The 25,473-nt window shown below is 40.3% G+C and overlaps 1 protein-coding gene across 27 annotated transcripts in view; it reads right to left on the bottom strand.

Annotated features, from left to right (window-relative positions):
• ncam1a (neural cell adhesion molecule 1a) overlaps positions 1–25,473 on the bottom strand; it is a 265,840-nt gene that overhangs the window by 85,059 nt on the left and 155,308 nt on the right. For all 27 annotated transcript variants that reach the window (XM_032533160.1, XM_032533164.1, XM_032533157.1 and 24 more), the window contains exon 2: positions 194–268. In XM_032533160.1, the coding sequence (XP_032389051.1) occupies positions 194–268 (75 nt within the window). The remainder of the gene's footprint in view (positions 1–193; positions 269–25,473) is intronic.

A 25,473-nucleotide genomic window follows, 5' to 3' on the forward strand; every position in this document is an offset into this window, starting at 1 on the left:
TTTTGCCTTGAATCTCTTTAATGCTTTTTAATCATAGTCACAAAAGTACACCAGTCTCATTGTTTAAACTGACATGGATCAGTTTATGCATATATACACCACATAATCTCAATTAATAATGCCAGTATTGGTATATAAGGGTGACATTTGCATCAAGCTGTGTTAAATCCGATATGTTGGAGATTATTCTTACCTTCGCAGAGGAAAAACTTGGACTCTCCTACGCTGATCTCTCCTTGTCTTGGAGTGATTTCCACTTGGATGGCGGCTGTATGAAGAAAAGACGATAGAACAAAACCTCTATTAGTCTCCGGTTGCAGGGAGAGGAATGGTGACACAGGGGCAAAGCACAATAAGGAAAGGCTCAAAATCCAATTGCTTTGCCCGCTCAAAAGAGCAACCATTTTGCCGGCGTACCCTCCATGAATAAAACTCTGGGATGCAATTTCTTTGCTCAGTAGAGTGCAACATCTCCATGTGCAGATGGGTCATCATGACTCTTGATTTTGTACAAGGATATTGTTGTACTAGAATATATTGCACATAGAAAGCATTGCTAAGTGCGCAATCAGTTTGACATTTTTCATATTTTAGGTGGCCTTTTTTACTATTTGAAAAACTGTTTTGTGTCCTCTTGAATATTTTGCATGGCTATGATCAGGAGCGTATCTGTGATTTAAGAAGTGTGGGGGACAAGCTGTTCACAAGAGTGATTTTTTTTATTGAAAGATCCTCTCCCATTTGTCTCTTCAAATCACAAAATCCAAGTAACCTACATTTCCTTTATGATTGATGAAAACACTGACATTTCCATAAACCGTTACCACACTGTTTTACTGCTGTATCTTGCCCAATGGGACACTTGCTAGCATTTTAACTGCCCACACGGAGGTGGAGCCAACGACCCAAGCATGTGGTAGGCCTACTAAGGTCATCAATATTGTAATATAGTACATTTATTTTCACATGAAAATATAATAATATGAATCTATTACTCAAGTATTTTGTGTATTTGTGTGTGTGTGTGTGTGTGTGTGTGTGCGTGTGTGTGTGTGTGTGGGGGGGGGGGGGGGGGGGGGGGGGGGGGGGGGGGGCTCAAGGATTGGACTCAACGCCCACAAAAAGTGGCACCAGCGGCAAGGTCACTGTACCCACCCCCCTCCCTTCCCCAACCCTGGAGCAAGCGTTATCATTGAACACGAAGGACAGCTAAGATGGTGGTTGTGTTTGTGTGTGTGGGGAGCAACCTGTGTAACATGCACACTTGTCTTACTTATGGTGAGTTCAAATCAGCTTAGACATGTTCATATAAAGTGCGAGGGACATGTCGCCCCCGTACCTCGGGTCAGCTACGCCCTTGGCTCTGGTCAACTGATTTTATGACTATTGCTGGCAGTCTTAGTAGCCAGGGCACTCACATCTAGCAAGCATGGCACAAGCTCTCAAAAATATGATGTATTGAGCACACTGCTATTTAAAAAAAAAAAAAAAATTGTTAGGCTATTTCATAATGGAACCCTTAAAAACACAAGGCATGTAAGTTCTTGTTCCATGATCCTCTGCCACTCAATCTGATCTCTGAAGTCTTTTTTTTTTTTCATCTGTATGTCTTAAAAAGTGAAAGATGGCCCTCGAGTTGACGATCTATATTCTGTGGATGAGCATCTAGAGCAGTCATAAGATTTTAACTAAGCATTTTATTTGCTAACATACAAAAGAGCTACAGTGGTGCAGAAATGATATGGCATTGTATTGGTTTCTCACCTTTCCTGATATTCACCCACACTTACTTTTAATGCCGTCTTTCCAACTTTCTGTAATCTCTGCTCTGCTGCCTAAAAATGTCTATAGTGATCAGTCCTCGTCAGTTCTCATAACTCTCATTAGAGCGGCCTCTGTCTGACAAGGTTGTGATGTTTAACCCATGGCTGTCTTGGAAAACAATGGTAAATGCAGCTAGAGACATTCAGAGGCATTAAATCCACAGCAAAAAATACATTATATTATATATACATATGTTTTTTGTATATATTTTTTTACTATCATTCCTGTCTAGATGGATGGAGTGAGCTGCAACCCGTATTGTTGAGCATGGTTATGCTGTAAAACTGGATTTCTAATAATTCCAGTTTGTCTTTATTTAATCTTTCAATAGTACATGTTTCCTCTGCAGTGCCAGTGATGATTCCATGGACTTGTGATTTTCACATAAGAAGCAGCTCTGTTAATTAATCTTGTTCCTGTGACCATGTGACAATCAATGTTCTGACACCTGACGAAGTCAAAGCAAGTCTAAACATGCAGTCGGCCACTCATGTCGGCATTTAACTGGAAAAGACGAAACCGCAGTGCAGAGGGCTCGCGACTGTGTAGATCTGACTACCGACAATGATTAATTTCTCAAGACTGAAAGAAGAATGAGGTATTTCAAATGTTGTGCATTTGTTATTAGTTGGGGAAAGATGATCTTCAGTCCTCAGCAGCAATCTTCAGTATATTAGTAAGACTATCTAAAGATTTATTTTTTCACTGAGTGTTTATATAAGCCACCTGACTGAGTCGTTCCAGGGTGCTCTCGTACTCGTTTACCCCATCCTTGCTTCTCCTGGCAGAGAATTTGAAAGGCATAATGCTGTAAATCAGAGAATATTCTTTTTTTCTCAGTCTCTAATGCACTTCATCTCTCAGCATCAGCTAAAGCTACAGTGACACAAATGAGATTTCGGAAAAAGTGCTGTGAAACATCTGGTGTTTGTTCCTTCCTGGGTTGTAACAAGTCAAACTCTTACATATTTATTGAAAAAGTGTTAAAATGTGTAATAATTTCCAAAGGCTTAATCCGGGATTCATCATTTGCACGTGTGCACCGAATGACAGGTCTCACATGGCCTGTCATGATTTTTTAATGTGACACGGTTTCATTTAAGACTCTCTTCAGAGATGTGCATCATGGAAGTGAAGCACAGACCGCGAAGCCGAATCACCACTGAATCGGGATCCGGAGCTTAGCAGAGAAATCCCGCTGAGGCTTCAGCATGTCGCCACTTCACACAAATGAGTGAGTCAGTCTCAGCCCAATTCTCACCAGGAGAATCATGGGAATGGTTTGCAAAGACTCGCTATTTAAAGACCGGCAGCCAACTATCATCATGCCACAATGATATAAATAGCCATTTCCATTATTCTGTAAAACTGGACCTGGTGTATACAACCTTTACAACATAATACATGTACACAATTAGCTTTGGGTTTAGAAAAAGTGTTGCTGTTTAGTTGCGTTTATGTTGGGCATAATGATGAGTGGGGATGATTTGGCAACACAGTTTCACGGCAGTTTGTGAAATGGTCACATTATTTTGATCTATTGACTCGTCAACCAAGACACGATTTTCTTGTTTATTTTGTGGTGATGACCATGAAATGGGAACGTGACCATTTCACGGACTGCCGTGACACTGGGCTGCAGCAGCCTGCTCTGGGGGACGACAACGGCAGGCAAGACACGACCGATGGTCTCCGAGAGACGCAACAACGTGGAAATGAAACACCACATGCCAGGCGACAACAACGGGACGGACCTCCACACGTGGGACGCGCTACAACAACGGGATGGTTGTGGTTAGGAAAAGAACAACGAGAAAAGGAACCGTCACACGGAGGAGACGGAGACAACAACGGGACGGTTGTGGTTAGGAGAAGAAGAGCACTGAAAGGTACTGACACACGCGGGCCGTGATACCCGGTCTCCGGGTTGAAAGTCCTGTATTTTTGACCCATCCACCACTCCAACCAACCTCATTACGCGGATTTTCGGCTATTCAGCACTCCTCGCTACAATAATCGTGCTGTTATCACAAAAGATGGTTCCCACTAAAATACATTAGTGCTCACCACCATGAAAAAAAACGAGGAAATCGTTCCCCCATTACAGGAATCAATAGATTAAACAATGTCACCATTTAACAAACTGCCATGATCCTGGGCTGGATTTGTTCTTCCCCTTATGGATTTACCTTTTTATTCAGTATGTACACACAAAGTATGCAACCATGTCAGCATTGCATTGTTCAAAAGTAAATCCCCTTTGCTACTGAGAGAAGACGCAGCTATGACAGGTTGCTTGCCAGGAAAACGTGAGCTTTAGTTAAATAAGAGTAGGTTTTTTTTTCTAAAAAACAACATTTATATACAGAAATAATCCCTCTATATCATCACCTATGACCCACTAGAAGTGTGTGGCGGTGTCTGTATTTGCAGAGTCCTTGCCCTCTGCCTGTTTATTCTTAAATTGCTGTGTTTGGGATGTGTTTGGGTGTCAACCTCTATAAAAACGTAACGACCAGGGGCCAGATGGTAAGTACGCATCCAAGAGGAAGCTACAAAAAAGGTGGTGAGCCAAAAAAACGCAAATATAGCGAGGCAAAACGCTAAGCTGACAAAGCTTAATCCAAAATGGGAGTGAATCTGGGATTGGCTTTCACCCGCTGGGGAACACCATGAATGTTAAGCCAATGAGGAGGGGCCACCACTGAATGTTGTGTTTACAAACCACAACTGACAAATCTACTTATTCTGCACTTAAGCATTTGGACGTAAACAAATGCTGTAATTTACCGGGTCAAGGACAGTCTTAAATAATGAGTTCCTTAAACTATTCAAGGTGAAAATAATATCTTCCTTATTGCTTAGTCAAAAAGACATACAAATATTGATTTTCTGTAAAAACCCGGCCTCTGCCACATAAATTACCTGGTCTTTGTTCCAGGCTATTCAGGCTCTAGAGGCATGGAAAACCACTACCCACAGTATGTTTGCTTTCACAGGCTGGAGGTAGATACAAAGAAAACAACGTATCCATTTCCTTCCCTCATCTAGTAAGGTCACAGATACCATGCTCCAGACCCTCGCCATGAGTCCTAAGATGAGGACAACGGGCCAAAAATCAACTGATCATATCTGCAACACTAAAAACAACAAAAAGCAATTCAGGCGGTGTGGGAAAGATAGCTTATTCCCGGAGCCATTTTCTCTGTGTATGTCTCTAAATGCCCACTTGTGCAGTATCTCCAAGATGAAGTGGGTGTTGAGAGTTTCAGGCATCGAGCTACAGTGTGACTTGTAGTATGCTGAAGAGCATATTGTGAGTAATGAAATCAAGGTGTAGAAGGCACCAGAATTAACATAACATCTCATCTACAACAACACTTGTCCTTAAAAATATTTCTTATGAAAGGGGAAAAAAGCACCCAAAACCATAATCTTCATCTGAATAAGGATGTTTCTGGTTTTTGGATGGGTTGTCTTTCTGCTTGTTCCATTAACATTCTTGTTAAAACATTCTCCCTTTAGACAAGGTTATTATGATGGTCACATGGGGACAATGGTGTCTTCAAGCACCTGAAACATAGGCTTCAAAATAGGGTTATAAGGTTTATTCTGAACCTCCTTATGAGATCTCATCTTGACACTTCTCATTTCGAGACTACTGGGTGGTTAAAAGTAGGAGATTGAGTCTCTCAGATTCACCTGTGCATGGTACATAGGACTGTGTATGGGCTGTTCCCAAATATTTAGTCAATTATTTTAACAGAGTGAGATGTTCACAGCTACTCCACAAGGGGCAGCACTACTGATTTTGTACCTACTTGAGTTAATAGTAATTTAGGTAAGAAGTCCATTTTGTATGTAGCAACAAGCCTGTGGAGCAGGTTAGCAAGAAATCTAAAGATGGTCACAAGTATAGAAGGTTATAAGCTGGCAATTAAAGAAATGGCTCAGATGCACATAATAGTATACTGTTTTTTTGTATGTTACAAAGCTGTATCGTAGCAAAAGAGCCAAATAAAATCAATTGCATTCATTTGGATTCAATTTGAGTTGAATGACTTCTTAAAACCTAAATCCTTTCACTGTGACAAAGTCATAAAGTGACTTTTGTTGTCGACTGTAGTAAAATATAGAAATTGATTGGGGCGATCCAAAAGGAGAAGTTTGGATTTACTGTAAAATGTGGTATTCTGTAAAATAAGGTTTGACAAAAGTGCATAAAATAGAGAATAACACTCTAACGGACACCTTTTTAAAAAGTGATATTTTGTAATAATTATTGTATTGTGTCTGTTTCTACTGTAATGTGTATTTCTTTTGAGAGTTGTACAACAGTGACTTGAAATTTGGATAGATAATGCTTTAGGAAATAGTCTGCATTAATGTAAATTACTGTACATGCATTATGCTGTAAATATACAGTACAAAATTTAAAATTAAAATACCGGTCATTTCCTTTTGATCAAAGCGCTGGAATTAAGAAAGACTGAATCTTAATAAAAATAAATAAAACGGTAAACTAAGAAGCCCTGAAGCAAAGGAGATTTGGGTGGAGGAGGTGTAGATTAACAGAAGGGATTGAAAGTAATGCTTGGGACAGTGAGGGGAGAGCCTGGATAAAGGATGAAGCTACCGTATCTGTGCTGCGACGTGTTCACTCATGACTCCAATCTTATATCTATCCACTAAGCCTGCACCTCACTCTCAGTCCTCTCTAAAGACTCCAAAAGACTTAAAAACAACAATAGAGGGATAGACTTTGTGAGTGAAGTATTTAATAGGACCAGTAGGGACCATTCACCAAACTCACATTTACAGTAATAGATAACCACCAGCACGGTACTGGGAATCAAAGTTTTTAGAAAAAGCACTTCATGGATCCTGCCATTCATTATGCTGGATGGTTAGTATAAGAAAGCTTAGCAGTTAGTAATATACAGCTATGGCTAGTCTTAGCGCAGGGGTATGAACTGTTGTAGAAAGAGATTCTGTCTCCGTTTGTACTTCAGTGACTGGCTTTAATATATTCATGTTACCCATTGAAGTAAAAACATGTGTCTTAAAAAGTATATTTTCTGCAGCAGCAATGTTAGTTTAAAAAGCAGAAATAGTTGGAACATCATGTTACAATAGTATCCGTACACAGATGTGGATACAGTGAGTGATAAAGAGAGCGTAGGCCTACATACAAACAAACACATTTGGCACATGTAAACACAATGTAAACTGGCTTCCACTTGTTTGAGTGGGCTTAAGCTAGCTGTGTACTAATGTTGGATATTGAAATTTGATTATTTCAATGAGAAACAATACTTTGTTAACGACAGTCATCCATTTAGTATGTTTGTCAGCGTTGGGGTACCTACCTGCTCTGCTGTTTTACGTGACCTGATGTATGGGTTTATGGGTAGGGTATCTGAGTTGGAAAATGACATAATCACTGTTTTGGCTAACCCTGTACGCAGTTCTGTCAGATTCTTTTCCAGATTGTGGAACCATTGGCGGACATGTCTGTATATTAGACACTGAACATTGTGGAAGGCTCTGTATTTTGTATTTTTGTGTTTGTGTATGTTCATATTGTGATATGGATCCCCCTGGGTCCGAAATCAAGTTTAAAGTACAGTCACTGAAGTATGGACAACAAGAAACAGCTTACACTGTCCTCAACACACACTAGCTAACTTGAACACAGAGGATCAATGCATCCACACTGTAGAAACCCCAGGAAAATTGTGGTTATCTACAATATCACAAATTGAACTTTAACTCATTCCCTGAAAAGATATGTGTCTGGACAGCAGCTTTGACTCTGACACATAAAACTACAATCGGCTGTTCTCTCCGTGTAGACTTGTTTGTGCCATGTGCCTTGCACAGTTGTTGAGGCAAACACAGCTCTATAATCAGTGATGACAGTGTCCAGCACCAAACCTAGTGGGACCTGTTCTTTTCTTTGTAAGAATAAGAAAGAAGGACAGGTTTTCCCCTGAAACCATTCACAGAGCCAATTAGAGGCCACAGCAACCCAATACACAAGAAGTTATTTCACTGGCTCCACATGGAAGATGGTATCCCACAGTGGTTAGCAGCAGTTCCTTCTCACATGTGTTGTTTCTTGTATATATCCTTACAAACTATGTCTTTAAAATAGAAATTTACAACAGTAAATACAAAAAAAACATGCCAAACAATTACTGAGCATGGCCACAAGCAGGATTTTAGAAATACTGAGGTCCCGGGTCCAAATCCTCTCAGGTAATTTATTACCCGCAAACTTAAAGCAACAGAAAAACAGAACCCACCCTCTTCATCAGAATTTTTTAAGAAGCTTGACAAGTGGCAGACTCCTGCAAAGGAAAATTAGGACTACAAAGTACAACAAGTCAAGACCTGGGTATCCTCCTCTGCCGTTGAGAAAATGAAAGCTCAGACGGGCCGATCTGGAAGCTTGCCCCTTATGAGGTCATAAGGGACAAGGTTACATCCCCTTTCTCTGCTTTGCCTACCCAGATAATTTGGCCCACCCATGAGAGAGACATTATGGCTTTCAAACGAGCAAAGTGGCAGTTGGTCAAAGCCACACCCCCAGCCTCAACCTTGCCCCCCGCTCTACTCCTCAAAAGCTACAGACTGGGCACCCAGATAGCTCAGTTGGTAGAGCGGGTGCCCATGTATAGAGGTTTACTCCTCGAGGCAGCCGGCCCGGGTTCGAATCCAGCCTGCGGCCCTTTGCTGCATGTCGCTCCCCCTCTCTCTCCCCTTTCATGTCTTCAACTGTCCTATCAATTAAAGGCCTAAAATGCCCAAAAAATAATCTTAAAAAAAAAAAAAAGCTACAGACTAAGAAAGGCACATACTAAGGAAAGCTCATTGTGGGACTGACTCTAGTGGCTGGAATTCTACACCAAGGCTGAATTGGGTAAGAGTATTGGGAGAATTTGGGAAAGAGACTTTCCCAAAATTATGGTATTAGGGGACCACAAAGGTCTATATAAAAGAGACTTCAGATGCAGTATTAGGGGACCACTAAGGTCTATATTAAAGAGACTTCAGATACAGTATTAGGGGACCACTATGGTCTATATAAAAGAGACTTCAGATACAGTATTAGGGGACAACAAAGGGTATATAAAGAGACTTCAGATACAGTATTATGGGACCACTAAGGTCTATATTAAAGAGACTTCAGATACAGTATTAGGGACCACTAAGGGGTATATAAAAGAGACTTCAGAAACAGTATTAGGGGACCACTAAGGTCTATATAAAAGCATCCAAAAAGCCCCATATCATGGGACCTTTAATAAACTCTTTGGCTTTTTAAACTATGTGCATAATGTATATATCAGCCATCAACTATTTTATTTATTCATACATGCTTGTCAAGTTTCTTCAATGTTCTTACTAATTTGTCTGTCTAGCCCTTGTATTCCTTTCCTTTTTATGTTATTCAGTAGGTTGTATAACAATGGAGTGTGTAATGGTGACCACATGAATTTCATACTTAATAAAGTTGTAATAATAAAGTTGACCTTGACAAAATATTTGAATCGTACGTAACTGCCTATAATATAATCACTAAACAAGTTTTTAATTAATATGAGATAAATAAAATGAAACCGCAACCAATTCATTAATGTTTCCCTCTTTCATTATTTTGTCTATTAAAAAGTTTAAACACTCTTTTCATAAGCATTTAGGGCAACAGGATCAAAATCAAAGATTGCATTGACATTATCCTTTAATAAACAATCATCATCATTTATAAGAGCTCAATGAAACTGAACGCATTAATTAACTCACATATACATCCATACATGGACACACAGACACTCACTGTACCCTGTGTTTGCCTACTTAATAGCTTGCCAGTAGACGGATTATTGAAGTTAATTTGACAAAGTTAGTAAGAAGTTTGATGCGAGAGCACATTCAAAGCTATGGTGAGCTCAGAAGCGATATTAGCAACGGTGTATTAATTTACTGATAATCCCTCCACACTTTGAAGCAAATAGGCCTGGGAGCTTTTAATTATAATGACCAAAAGTACTGAGTATTGTGGACTTTACAGCCAGCTACTGCAAATAGGCTTTTTAGCATCTTAACCGCAGGGTCCTTAATTCAATGGGTTATGCAACAGCACAAATATTTATACAGTCCACATGTCCATCATTACTTCTTTTATGGGAGTTTGTCAAGCAAACAGACAAGAAGTACTCAGTTCTGCTGGGGAAACCCTGAAGTTCGGGGCAGCTCCATTCCTATCTTGGATCAGGTTTGCATGCCTAATTGGATCCTGGCAGCCGGTGGTGACTAGCTCCATTACAAGGAGGCTACAACAGTCAGCTGTTGGTGTTTAACATGCAAGTCATGTCGGAGCAAACACACACACTATGCAGGGGCAGACAACACTGTGTAGAGCCACTGGGAAGCATACATCGCCAGCGTATACGCTTAGAAAGAAACTATATGGGCATTTACTGGACAGCAAAAAGAGATGCAGATGAACTATTTTGTATCTGAGCTTCACTTTTCTCTGCAGGGTACAGTAGTTGAATTTGATTGAGAGCTATTGATTGTGAATCTCAGGGGCCTGAGAAAATGTCAAGACATGGGCAAAGAGGACAAAGACCTGAGCTTGAAGCTATCATTTCTTCCAGCCTCCATCAAGCTGTGAACTCTAAACCTTGCAATAGAGGAATGTGCAAAACATACTCAATCACTTAGCACTTTTGCGATTTGATTCGATTCTTTTGGAAGTTGCCCTTGTTGTCAAATACCAAATGTATAGTCAAATGTCTCTGATGTTTTTTATGTGAAGTAACAGCCTGTAGCACCATGTGCCCGAGACAGATTTCCCCTCGGGGACAATAAAGTTCATCTCTAATCGACTCTACACACCTGCCACCTAATGTCTAATGTTACCCTCTCAAAGCATTCCAACGGCAAACCCCTTTTCCCAAAGAAGTCTCAATTTTCCATCTCTTACAACATCATGGAGGAGTTAATAAATTAATGAGATGTGAGACAATTTCAATCTTAAATTGATGCTATTCCAGTATTCTTAGTAAGAATGCCATGGAGCATTTTTGCAATAAACTAAAAGGGAAGCGAGGTGGGGGAATTTGGAAAAAAGCCCAACACAAACAAAAAAGATACAGGACAGAGTTCCCAGACTCCATTTGAAACCCCTTTGACAAGGGGCATATGTGGTACGCCTCATTAAACTGAGTCATAAGGATTTCTGAAACTATGAAAAACTTGCTCTCAAAAATGTGATCTATTGCAAAGAATTTGCAGATCACTTCTCTTGACATACGGGAGAGAGATTATGTTTGCAACCCTTTATCAAATTACTTCAAGTACTGCACAAATACTTGTTCTTTAAGATCTGTGAGCTCAAAGTCTCGTGCACATGGAGAGAAAGACACGTCTGGCATATCGAAATGGCATCATTCAATATTGTTTAGAGAAGTCTCATTTTAATCAGAGAGGGATTCATATGAGCTGGTTGTTTCCCGTGATGAATATGAGTAGTAAGAGAAAGCCATTCCTGAGACCAGGTAAAGGAAGCTCTATAAGATATATATATTTGGAATCCATTGGGATTTTCTAATGCAGGTATTCACCTCACATGCCCTGTAATGAGGGGGCACTGATGCACAGCTTGCATTTAAGATAGGACATAGCTGAATCTCTGACTGAAGCAAGCCTGACTCCTCATTCTTAATATTGCAACAAAGGAAAGACCAAAAATAATGGGATACAACTCTTATTCTCATTTAACTTATTCTTTAAGTCTGAGATCTGAGATCGTTCTTGCAGTCTTAACCATCTTACATTCATAGTGCCCTCCTTTTAAAACCTGAAACAGCATTTGAGCAGATTCCTTTACCATTTAAATAGCTTAAATGATCTTGAATACAATTCTGCATGTTTTGTGGTAGGTGAAGTTACAAACTATCCTCTGAGCTGTAAGTCAGCCATAGATTCTGGGAAGCTGATGGCATAGAGCAGACCGATGTGATTCAGAAGTCTACTTTCCTTCATCATACATTTTCACAATCAGATCCGGGATTTTGGTCCTTTTCACAACTGAAAGTCCGACCTAAGGTTTGCATTTTGTTATCCACTTAGTTTTGGTTTCACATTGAAATGATGCAAGCACCCTGAAGAACTACAGTATACAGGATATACCTACGTTCTTTTATCATCACGTGAAATGTATCTCCCTATACTTTTCACTGATTGGTTTGTAGACAGGCTCTCCAGTCATCTTATATTCTCTCTATCTCGTGTCCTCTATGGAAAGTATTTTAGTTTTCTCCAAATGGGCCAACCACTTCACTTTACCAAGAAGGTGAGAAGCAAGACATTGGAATTTGAGAAGCTGCATCATTTATTCAAAGACAAACTGAAAGCCACACTGTTCATTTACTACCACTTGACAAATGTACTACTATTTTCTCCTTTTGCCAACAGCTGCCTACTTTCAGCGCATTTACTGTCACTCTTGTTCTCTCTCTCTCTCTCTCTCTCTCTTTGCACTGAGCTATTTATTAAAGGAGCTAAGCTGCTTTTATAACATGACTCTGGCCTGCCAGAACTTCCTGTAATTGGTCCGAAAGTCCAAAACATCCCAAAAAAATGCTTTCACACAAAAATGAACCAGACCATGGATCAGTTTGATCCTGAGTGAGACCACCCTTTTTTCTTCAGACCAAGGTTTGGCTGTTTGGTCTTGACTGTGGTCTGAGGGAGATTTCACATATGTCGTTTTGGTTCAGATCAAACTGAAAAGTCTGAAAGTCCAGACCAAACGAGGTAGGTGTCAAACTAGCAACCAATCTTTCAAACCTCTAACCACTGCAGTGGTGTTGACCTGCAAAAATACTGCATCATCTCATAGAAAATAAAAACACTTCTAATACTGTACGTCAGTTAACTTGGCACAGTGTCTATTGGCAGCTCTGTGGTTGTAAAAGTTCAAAAGACTACATTGAAAAGTCTCTTTCCCCAATCAAGTGTCCGACATGACCTCACATGAACACAACAAGATCCTCTGCATTACCTTCTTCTACCATCTCAAAGCTACAGTATGTCAATCAAGTCCAGTTACAGTAGACAGAAGAATGTCTCAATAGACTTCACAGACCCATACCCCAGTCTAACCCTCGTAGACTTTTGGTGTCTTCTCTACAAACAAAGGATTTCTGGCAGGCATTTCCAAAACCTCTACCTTTACAGCACCGCATAGATACCAACACATCAATACCATCAAGTCTTCATGGTACTGGCTCTCTGTACAGCTTTCTAAACCCTTTCTCTTAACTGTCAGTCAGTCCACTGAAAGACACCACACTCCTCCTAGCAAGTCAATAGTTCCAGATGGGTATGGCCTCTTCTTCCTTATTATAAGTTTTCTGAAAAGACTATCCTTTAAAATAAAACATGTGTGATCTTTCCTGCAGCACTTTAATGTATATGATGCTTCAGTAAGGTGTTGTTCCATCACAAGTATCCATACACAGCTTCAATGCTACTTGTCGGAGATTATCCAAGTCTGTAAAACTCTGCTGGAAGAGGGAACAGCATTCTACCAAAAGTCATATAGTGTCCTCGGTTGGTGTTTTGATGATGGTGGTGTAGAGTGCTGTCTAACGTGTAGCTCAAAAATCTCCCATAGGTCTCGAATAGTTTCCATATTCATCAAAACATTTGGTGAGCCCTCATGCCACTTGGAGGAAATCACTCCCATCAGGATGAAACCCTTCTAAAAGACCAAAAAAATGCCCACCATAGCATAAAAGAGCCAACAAACCTTATCACTGTAGGTCTCAAGCTTTTAGGCCTGTAACATTCTGTAGGTGTATGCCACAAATGCACTAGTAAAAGTAATAACATTTGTATTAACAGTACAAAACTAACATTAGTAGTACATAACCTGTAGTAAGACACACTCTTGCTGATGAATGATTTGCAGGTGAACAGTAAATATACTTAATAGCAATTAGCCTCCGAACAAAACTAACTTTGAGAATTGTTTCCAATTAGTTTCAAAGCCAGATAAATTAGCCTTTCAGAAGCACATTCCAAACTGTCTCCACCACTTATCATTAACCTGCGGGTGCTTTGAGACACTGCACAAAGCACTAAGCAGCCGTTTCCATGTGCTGTGTGTGGGTGTCTGACCTTAATCAAATTGACATGGACGAGTGAGCTACTAAGCTCCTACTCTTTGCATCTTTCAGTCATTCACCACCACAGCTTTGTCAGGATTACAGTTGTTGCCATCCTTCCCCTAACCCGCCACCACTTCAGTTGTCATCCAAGTGTATTAGTGGAGAGAGAAGTGGAGAGAAGTGAATTTTGAAGAACTCAAATGTGTGCTGCAAGACTTTTAAATGTCTTTTTCTCACCAACCTACAGTGTGAAAAGTTTGAGACTAACAGTAGTATGGTGTGGCATGGGCTATTTCACAAAGCCCTATATTTGCCTTCCTCTTTTGATCAAAAATGTGTTGTCTCACTTCATTGCCTCCAAATACACATCTCCCTGACACATGTCCAATAGCTGCTCCTTTTCTGTCATTATTCATATTTGGATATTAAACAAAGACCAAACAGTGAACTGTCTCTTTTTGTCCCCAACTAATTTGAGCCTTCTCATTCTGACTGCAACTAATTACTAAACCTGAAGAGAATGTGACACAAAAGGCTAAAAGCCTAAAAGGGGCAGCAGAAGAGAAAGAAAACAGCTTAAGCATGAAAGCTGGCTATGAAAATATTTCATGTCAAACCAGTCAGTGTAAAGGGCGGAATGACTAAAGATTATAAAACACAAGGCAAAGATCTAAAGCTCTGCCAGCAGCAGCTGAGCCGCACGACAATGCTCAGAAAAAGCCATGGCACTCTGCCCAGTACATTAAAAGATAGTGTGTATACAAAGTTGACATTTTGTCTGGAATGCTACGTGTCCACAGGGAGCGTCATTTCCATGTATGCTTCCACAATGTCTTTTGCGGTTGCGTTGCCACGACTTTCGAGGGGCCGGGCGTTGAGTTGCCTTCTCTTTATTTGCACAAAGGGTCCAGGCTACTTTATGCAAATCAGGAAAGCGGTTGATCTAGACATCTGCATAGCTTATTTCTAGCGTGAAATGTTTTCAAAAATACATTTCAGTGAAATATTTTTGTGAAATGAGATAAAGTTTCCAAACGAGCAGCGATGTGGAACCAATTTGAAATCCGGGAGCTGACCGCCCACAAGTGAAAGCGTCCCTCCAACCTTTAGAGAACACAAAATGAAAATAGTTCATACTTTGATGAGCATAAATGTTAAAATAGGGCCAAATTTATGTCTATAGTGTATGAGTAAACATGTTGGCATGTTGCTAGAAACAAGGGCAGAGGTTCACCAGTTTTATTAGGGTTCTTCCTCTCAAGACCATGAAAAAAAACCCATCAAATTTCAAAGAAATCCTGCTTTTAATGTCCTATCTAATGGAGCAAAATTTTGTTTAAAATTAAATGTTGCTGTAATGTTGGTTCTAGTAGAGGAGGGGTCACATGAATTGGTAATCATCCTCTGGGAATATTCCAATTTTGGTTGAGTGTCTTGCTCTGGACCAAGCAAGACATCCTCTACATCCTCTGTGCTGCGATCTTCTCTTCTGGGCTTCCTGCGGGACAGTGTGCAGGTGACGGACAGTGAGCTGGGTGTCCTCTGTGCCTGCGTTGGTTTCCAGCGGGATGTTTGGAGCTGTGGTGTCCTTTTGCGGAGACTTGCCTGGATCTTGGAATGCCGGTGCCATTCAACGGGATGACTCTTTTTCTGTGTGACAATCTGATGGCCACAGTCTGCTTCATGATGAATCATGCACAAGTTGAAGGAGCTGATGGGATTACATTTCACTGGAATTGTACCTTGTATGATCTCATGTGGCGGATAAAAAGTGGTTGATTGATTGATATATTAGACTGTTGGTCATTGCCCTATTGGGAAAATTCAGTGATATGCAAACTGAAACTGTTAAAAAGTCGTCTCTTCATGGCTTTCGGTTATTGTCGCTTTCACAAACCTGACCCATTGCACTTCTCAGCTAAAGCAGATCATAAAAAAAGTATTTACAAGTCATTTTAACCAGGTCTGACCTAAATATGGCTCCTACCAGTTTACATCCTGCAGGGTCTGTCTCTCAAAAGGTCAAATCCCTTGCTACATTATAATTAACAGCAATAAAACTGAAGCCAAGCTATAATTTGGAGAGAGGAAATGGGAGATGTTTTAAAAGAACAGAGGACAGAAATTACAACAGATCTTCTCAACCAAAACAATGATCACATCAGCTTTATAAGAAAAAGCCAACAAATGCCCCCTCTTTAAAATAAGTAATGCCAGGATGTATTAGTTTTGTATCCACTTGCTCATTACTGTTTTTTACCTCCAACTTTATACCATATAACTAAAGATATGTACATGAAAGAAGTCAGTTTGCAGGAGCGGGACCCAGCCATGGCTATTCTGGTCTGTGCTGACTCCAACATTTTGCTGAAATAACTCAGCTAAGCTGTTCCATGGATAAAACTAAACTCTGCTGTGGTCGCCGCTGGTAACTCTCTATGTCTTCTTTTAAACCACAAAAAACTAAACAAATTCTACTTTCAAACATGAAAAATTAAGCGTAAAATGGAGTGCCTTTTTGTCCCTTCCACTTTAAGCACTTTCTTTTCTGCATCAGGTAGAGCAAATCGCTTTAAGATAGACATGGTTGCATGCTTAATGCACTTGCCCTAGGTCCAAACGAAGTGCTGGAGCCCAGACATTTACCACAACAAAACACAAAAACCAACAGAATCCTGAAATATGTTTGTACCAAGAACATTTATGATGAGGCACATACTTTTGAAGCAGCTGTTTCTGATGAACAAACTGGATAGAAATCACATAAACAGAGCCAAAGTACCATGCAACTATATAGCTGATGCTTCAGGATAGAAAAGTGCTGTTGATGTAAAAAACACGATGTTATCATTTGTTAAATGGGTCTTTGAAAACTGCTTTTCTTTCGGTTGGCCATTGTGCCTATGACAATTCTAACCCCACTGGCTGTTTTTATTTGCAACAGCCAGAGACTACTAGTCATTATTTGAATGTAGCTTGTTCTGAAACACTGGGGGCATCGATCAGCTACTCTGTCTGAAATGCTACAGACGAAGTGATTGACTGTTATGCGCCACAGCAGGGGAAATTAGTGGTATGCTCTGGCTTTTGTCTTCTGGATCATGACATGTATGCATCATTTCCTGTGGATCCCTTGCATGCGGGAACACAAGTATCAAGTCTATGAAGTCTCCATGAGCAAATTGAAGTCTGTTATAATTATGTATGCAGGTCCTAATTGGACCAAAGAACGGTTCAATCTCATTACACAGCAGTTCAAGTGTGTATCTGGACCAAATTATAAAACCACAATCAGTACATATCAACAACAAATGTCCAACCTGCTGTAGCTTCCATGTACAGCATATGGGAGAGTTGTCGACTTCTGTTTTATGGACACTAGCATTAAACATGACTGACACAAAAGAGTTTCTTTTTCTTTTGCCCAAAAAACTCACATTATTAAAGGGCTTTCTGCAGGAAAAAGGTAGTGTTCGAGTTTGACATCCAAGAAGCAAACTCAAGTTTTTATGTAAAATTCACTTGACAGTAAAATGGAAACACATCTAAAGAGGCAGTGGCTGAGAGTCAGTCCCCATTTCCATCCAAGTTTTGTTTTGGTACTTGTGTAAGTCCAGTATCTTTCATGTATTCTTTCTGCATGCTCAAAGGCCATTGGGAGTGAAATTGCTAGTCTGCACCCTAATTAACTAATGAGGCCAAAAGGGCTAAACCGCTGGCCCCATCCTCTCTTTGTTTGACCCTGAGGTGGCCCTGCATCTCACCAAGCTGATAATCACTGCAGAGCTACAGAATACTCCCTAGCATACTAATGGTGGAGGAACTACCACGGACAGCAGCAGTCAGTTTCGATCATCTAAACCATATCAAGGTGGTGTTCCTTTTACAGATTTTGACTTTACAAGAATATTTCCACGCTTCAGAGTTAACACCATCAGTAAGAAATTCATCATTTCTGATCACATTCTAATTAGCTTTTATAGAACCATGACCTCACTTAACGTACAATAGATTTGCTGTTTGCATCACTGGAGGGACTTTGAATAAATCCAACCCCATGCAGTGCATTGAAAACTTAAAAGGAACCCTCTGCTTTATCTGCTACTCTTTCTTCATTGTTTAGGGCTCCAAGGTTACAAGGTTTACAACTTTAATGTTACGTTTGGCCTTGGATACAAGATTTATAAATGCCAACCCTGTCATAAATAATACACAGGTAAGTGACCAGGATGGGTCTGTCATGCAGTTTATAGGCTTGGGGTAACCCACCTTTTATTTACCACTATGTTGTCATGTTGCAATTTGCAGAATAATCTCATATTCATTTGTAGTCATTGCCATTCATTGTTTAGGTCATACTCATTAATAGGGTCAGATTGATTTCTTGACTGGGGGCAGACGAACTCCACAAAAGGAAATCAAACAGAGGTATAATAAGGTGTCTGTCTGCCTGACAAGTGTAGCTCCGATATTAGCCTATACCCTTCACGTTCCACTTCCAGAATTGCTCCGGGGCTGTAGAAAAGTCCGGCGGATGGATGTATTTTCCGTTTCCTTCCGCTTTTGTGTTGGATTTTAAATTTAGTGGATTTATGAGGACTATGGTTGACTGCTCCTCAGATCTTTGCAAGGTAAATCCAGCTAGCCAGACTCTGTCCAATCTTAGTTTTCTCTTGCACGACTATTTTGCACCTGCTCAGGGCAGAGTTTGGCACCGCCCATGCAGATTATGATTGGTTTAAAGAAATGCCAATAAACCAGAGCATGTTTTCCTCCCATCGCCAAATGCTATGTGGAGCAGCCAGACCCTGGGTCTGGCAAATTGAGAATACTCTGATATTTACTCTCCTTTGAGCTTTGCACAAGCAAATCAACAAACTAAAAGAGGGCTTAGCGCTCCCGAGGGGAAATGCAGAACCAGGTGTCTCAATGAGCTTACAATGAGTAACATTTTTCACATTGCAGTTTGTCATTTAATCCTTTAATATAAAAAAGAAAAATATATTCTTTAGTGAGCTGCAATAGCGTAACAATCTCTATGATAACCCTAGTGTCCTCCAAAACATGCATGCAAGATAAATGATGATCCAACACTGATTTTACTTAACACCGGCCCACACAAAGCTTTGGTACACTGAGTGTCTGAGGACCTGCCGTTGTGTTGTCCTTCATGGACCAGCAGCCTCAACCGAATTGTTGACAGTCGCCAAATGACCCGAGAAGCATTTTTGGCAGTGAGTGGTTTAGATAAACCTGCTGAAATGGAGTCAGTCAGAGCTTCAGGCACCTCCAAGAGCCCCTTGGCTCAAGGGTCGATCAGCGTCTCTTGCAATCTACTGCTATACATGTCAAACTTTACACTATGTTTGCCCAAGAAGTGGACAGATAAAGCATACATTTTGATTAAATTGCATATAACAGATAAAAAATAGACATTGGAGATATGACATTATGAATCCATTTAAGTGGATCTGTCATAAGCACACTTTGGAGAGTCCAAGATATCAGTTTCAAGGACAATCTTTCATGTAAGAAAATCAGCGGAACCAAATGAAGCCCGGTAAACACAAAGGTAGTGACATGTACAAAACCTCATCACAACGGCCACATTAAGTGTGCCACACTGAATGTGGAGGACAGCATATGGTACATATCACGAAAGGTGGAAGGGATGTGGGGGGTGCGAGGGTGGAATTAATCAGATTCATCTTGTTTTTTTCAGAGAGGAGGAGCTGACCTGACCTCTGTGAGATTTTACCATTATCAGTCTGCCACATCCATGAAGTGGATGGCTACCTGCTATTAGGGTCTGCATTTTTTGGTCTATAATTTCCTTTATAATTTGCTATCTTTGCTGGGCCATGTAGGGCAAGACATTTGTGTTGGGTGATGTCTAGGTCAGTATTAATGGTGGTGTGTGGCGTGATGGGGCGAAAGACAAGGACAGAGGGTCTCAGAGAAGAAAACCCAAACACTTTATATCTGCATATGCTTGTTTTTCTTGTCCTAAAAAGCCCACAAATTATAGTATCTCACTTAATGATCCAGTTTGGTTCAAGACCACATCTATGATTTGTTCAGCTGTTAGATATGGCGTTGTCCTCACTGACTACTGTTTCCCCGGTTGGGGAACAATCAGAGTTTTGTAGACGGAATTAAGGATGGGAACATCATCTTCATGCTAAGCTTTACTGAAAGTTGACTTTGACAAACTCTTAAAACTACATTCTTTTTTGATCGTAATGACAAACACTAAGTCAATAGCAGCCGCTGCTGCAGCTTGTGTTCCACAGGAAATTACGTCAGCGCGACAGATACATCACTCGCTAGTTGCTACTGGTTGGGAAGGGCAAAACACAACAAAGTAAACACAAAGAAATAGAGAAATATGACATAATTTACGAAACAAAACAGAAGAAACATGATGTTGTTTTGAAGAAACAGTTTCTGTTTCCTAATTAGAATGCAGGTAGGCCATTTCAGATGTTATCCCTCTCCTTAATCTCAAGAACAAACACGCAATAAGCGGACAACAGGAGGAGGAAAGCAAGTAATGTTACAACAAGCAATGTGGTTCATAGGAAGTCATCTTAATGTAGAAAAACACTAGCCATAGCAATACCCCTGGTGTTAGAAACAGTCTGAGCCATGTTCTCATTTGTTACGGGTAATTATAGAGAGGTACTGCAATTCATCTGACAGTGATATATGGGTGTTAAATATGCTAAACAGCACTTTTAAAGCAGACTAGGGTGTCCTGTATGTTTGTGCATGGTGTAGTTTAACCTATGGTGGGGGCTAGTATGTGGCTTGTGTCCAAGGCACAGGCCCCCTCAGCCCACTCAATCAGACTGAGCCTGCAGTGAGGATTGGATATGGCACGATCCATGAACAGAGGCTAACCTTAAATCCAATTGAATCTTTTACAATCGCATTTCAGCCAGTTCTGAGCGTATTCCTCGAACCATCCCTCACAGGACCAGATGCACTTCCTTCTTTCAGTATCATCTCCACACAGATGTAAACACACACCAAAGAAAAACTCATTTGCACGCCAGTGGGTGATAAAATAAGGAGCCAGTGTAGATATAAAGAAATAGAAACCATAACCGCTGGGATGTGGTTTTGGATTTAGAATTAATGCAGTTGGTACACTGGCTCTAGAGATAGACTTAAACTCTTTTACATAATTGAGAATTGTTTGGTAATACATGCTTCTTGAGCCTTTTTCATTTGTCCAAGCTCTGCTTACAGTGATGGAAGCTTCAGCTGACAGCTCTTCCACAAACAAAAGGCCATTCATCTTTAAGCGTTTACACACATCACCATCTAACAGCACGCTATGGACCCTTCTTGTAACCTTTCCTGAACCACTTTGCTGTCTATCACACCTGAAAATGACTTGTTCTTGCAACTAAGACACTGTCTATCGCTTACGCACAGCTGCAACTTGGATATCCTTCAGCTGCAACAGGGGGACCTTAATCTAGCTCTCAACTCGGGCTGAGCTCCCACTGAGAATTTTGTAATCTCAATAAAGACAACAGCCGCAGACCGCCTTGTGAGACAGCAGAGAGTGGCTGCAGCTGCTGCTGCATATAGATTCAGCAACAAATTAGGAGTAAGGTATTTAGAACACAAGTGAAAAAAGAAAATGGCCTCTATTTAATAAACTAACTTGTGTGGTCACTCTGATTAAAGAAAACATTAATATTGAAGCAACGATCAATTATGTTTAAGAGAAAACCTGACCATAAAGTCACATACTGATGGAATCACTACAACACATACTTTCTCATGATAGCAGTCTCTCTTATGTTGATTGACGATAAATATCCATTAATCTCTTAAGAAATGACATAAAAAATGCTACTTACAACTTAAAACATGAAATATGTTTATTGCAAATTACAAAAAACCTTGCATCCAGCTGGAAAAAGGGGCACCTGTGGAACTCGGTTTCACACTTGAATATTAGTATTACATAGTAATGATTGAACTTTGTCAGTGTTGCTTTAAAGCAATCCTTTTATGACTGACTAAAAATGGAATAACAATTTTTCCAAACTGTGACAAACACCCCAAATCATTAGGTCACACGTTGCTGCATCAGTGTATAATCTCTCATTGCTTTCACGCAAAACGCAGTTTTGCAAACCTGTAAACAGCCTCTATCATCTTTGCATTCATTTTCGCACATGCCAAATGTGTAAATCCTCACAAACAAAAAGCTGAATCCAAGGACAATGTGTTGGAAATTGCAAATGTGATTTGTGAGATTAAATATGATTTTCTCACAGCTGAAAGCACCAAATGACAGCCATGTAGTGAAATCTCAAAGGTTTACGATCAGTCCTCGAAAGTACAGCACGTAACATGTATAAGAAAAATATAGCCATCCACCAATGTTGCGGAGAAATTACAAAGTATCCTTTCAATATTTTGGAATGAAGTAGCACATGGCCTCAGCATAGTGTTAAAATTGACCATCCATGATAATTGGAATCACTGCTTTGATAAGACCTCATTGAAGCAGTTCAAAGGCTTTGAATTAGCCTTCTGAGAACAGTAGTAGGATGAAATTAAGCTTGTTCTGCCACTGAAAACTGAACTGAATGAAACTGTATGAAGAGCACTAGTGCCAGGCCAACTTCGTTAGCCATGCAACTGTACATAACACATGTGTTATGGGTGTGGCTGCAGCACTTATTATTATCCAAAGAGATTCTCCCAGAATGCCTCTGCCTTAAAATAAACTCAGCTCTCACTGAGGACACAAGAGAGTTGGAAAATGTATTCACCAGAAATAAATGCTAACTAATTTATGACAGTGCTTTAAGCGCATTAGGCACATATTTCCTCCTATATCCCCCCTTCCCAGCCTGAAGTCATTCCACCCTCACTTTCACCCAATAACGTTGTCTGGTTTAAACATAATTATGAACATTGGAAATGGATAACTCCTACAAGCAGCTGTAGAATGTGGTGTTTGAGCATCAGTGGCTGGCTGATGGGCATTAGGCATAAACAGGTTGGACGGGAGGACAGACACAATAGATGGTTTGTCCGGGTGTCTGGTGAGGAAAATGTGTGATCTGCAAGTTATCTGGCAAGGCTGACATATGGAGGGAGAGGGAGTCGGTCTGAATCCCCAAATTCAATCTAAAGAGATTTTGCTCCTGACAGATTCCATTTTAATTGGATTTCTCTGTCCAATACTTTCTGGAATAAATCTTCCTCAAAAAGACACCTGATGTGACACTTGTCATCATCAACAAAGGCCAGACATCCATCGATTCAATAGTTGATAGCTTTTGCCTTTGCTTGAAATGCAGTTTCCTGAGGCTTGCTTGTATTCTAATGCAGACAAGAAGAAAGTGGATTATTTTTGCCCTTTTCATTTTGATGATGGTAACACTTTTCAGTATGTTCTCTAATATAATAAGAGAAAAGTGCTGGCCACTTGATAAAAACCATGATCATGTTTGAGTTAATCTTCTAGTCTCTCTAATCTGCTTTTTCAAGTCCAGCATTATTTCCATAATATATCATCCATGTGCCTTTGAAGAAGTTACTAAACTGTGTCCAATGTCCACACAGTTTCACAGTCCCTCAAGGAGGCTTAAGGGTTGGGCAGATTAATAGTACACTAGTCTATATCCACGACGTTCCACTTCCGGGATTGTTCTCGTTCTGCCGGAATTTCTGCCAGATGTCACTCTTTTCAGCGGGATGTCAGTTATCTTCTGAGGACTACGGTTACCTGGTCCTCAGATCTCTGCAGGGTAAATCCAGACAGCTAGCTGGACTACCTTTCCAATCTGAGGTTATTCTTGCACAACAAAATCAACTTTTGAAGGTACACGTTCCATAAAAAAAAGTTCCTTCCCGAGGCTTTTTTGCAGTGACACCGTGGGCTCCACTTGGCGCTTAGCACCACCCAAGATGATTGTGATTGGCTTAAAGAAATGCCAATAAACCAGAGCACGTTTTTCACCCGTCCCAGAATGTTGTGTGGACTAGCCAGACCCACATCTGCGGCCCTGTGGAGGAAGGTCTGGCAATGCGAGACTAATAGCACACTAATAGAGACCTTGACACAACAATGCTATTCAGTTGCTACTAATGCATATTAAAAGTTATTTTTTTAAATGGTTATACGGTTCTTGTAGTTTGTTATTGTGCCCAACAGCATGTTGGGTTTTAAAGATGTCAGCTAGGTGAGCTAGGTCAGGAGACATTTTATATAAAAATAAAGAATCAACTGCCTCATCCCTCTTTCTGAAATTGAGATCCTTCACTAAAAAAAAAGGGAGTGACACAACTAAAACGAGAATTTCCTCATCTAAGTTAATTAGTATTAATGGCTCCCTTCTACAGCCAGAGGCTACAGCAGTGGCAGTGAAAGTGTAACACCTGCTGCTGATTTGAAGTATTTGTGACAATGAATGAATAATGAGAGTAATTAATAATAAAATTGACTCATTGATGATGAGTTCATCAGATGAACTGGTGTCAGTTCCAAATAAACAATGTAGGGAGGGATAGATCTTTCATTTACAACAGTAGGCTAAGTGGTTAGCACTTCTGCCTCACAGCAAGAAGGTTCTTGGTTCGAATCCAGGTCGTTCCGGGCCTTTCTGTGTAGAGTTTGTATGTTCTCCCCGTGTTTGCGTAGGTTTCCTCCGGGTGCTCCGGTTACTTCCCACCATAAAGACTAAGTAGGACTACAGTTGAAAAATAACTAATTGGCGAACACTGGCGCATTTACAGAAATATTGATTCATTTGCATTGTCCTAATCAAATAAATAAATAAAATAAATCTCAGTAGTAGAACAGGGCAGTGTCACAGGTAATAGCAAATCATCAGAGACATGTTGCTAGGTTTTGTAGGGGCTGAACATGGCCCAGTTTGCACTAATCCAGCAAACATTGTGATGAAAGGATGCCCTGTATCATTGGCTCTGAAGAACACTCTCAAGCTGCATGCCATCAAGAAGGGTGGCAGTCATCGGGGGAGCCATATGAGGACCACAACAGCGACAAAAGGCTGCCACATGCTAAATATGTCGACACAGTCATATGTCACAAGACAGACAGGTGAAGGGGAACATGCTCCACTACCAGGTCATATAAAAATACCCTGACACCTGCCGTTCTGACTGTATGTTACAGTGAACACAATGACTCAAGTGAAGACATGAATATCAATGAATATAGACAACCAAAGCCCAGGCTTTGATTCACTGACTATAAGCAGCACAGCTGTTTTGGAGCAGGAGATACAAGGAAAATCTTTGCTAATTTGCTGAAAGTTGCAGAGATAAAGTCATTGTGAGACAGTCTAACAGTGGGTGGTGATAGGAATATCAAAGATAAAGTGAGGTGAAGCAGAGGAGCATGGCATTCGTATTTATGGATGCTAAAGAACAAATCTAATTAAAAGTAAAAAAAAAAAAA

The sequence above is a fragment of the Etheostoma spectabile genome, chromosome 13, assembly GCF_008692095.1.
Source record: "Etheostoma spectabile isolate EspeVRDwgs_2016 chromosome 13, UIUC_Espe_1.0, whole genome shotgun sequence".
In the NCBI taxonomy this organism is placed as follows: domain Eukaryota; kingdom Metazoa; phylum Chordata; class Actinopteri; order Perciformes; family Percidae; genus Etheostoma; species Etheostoma spectabile.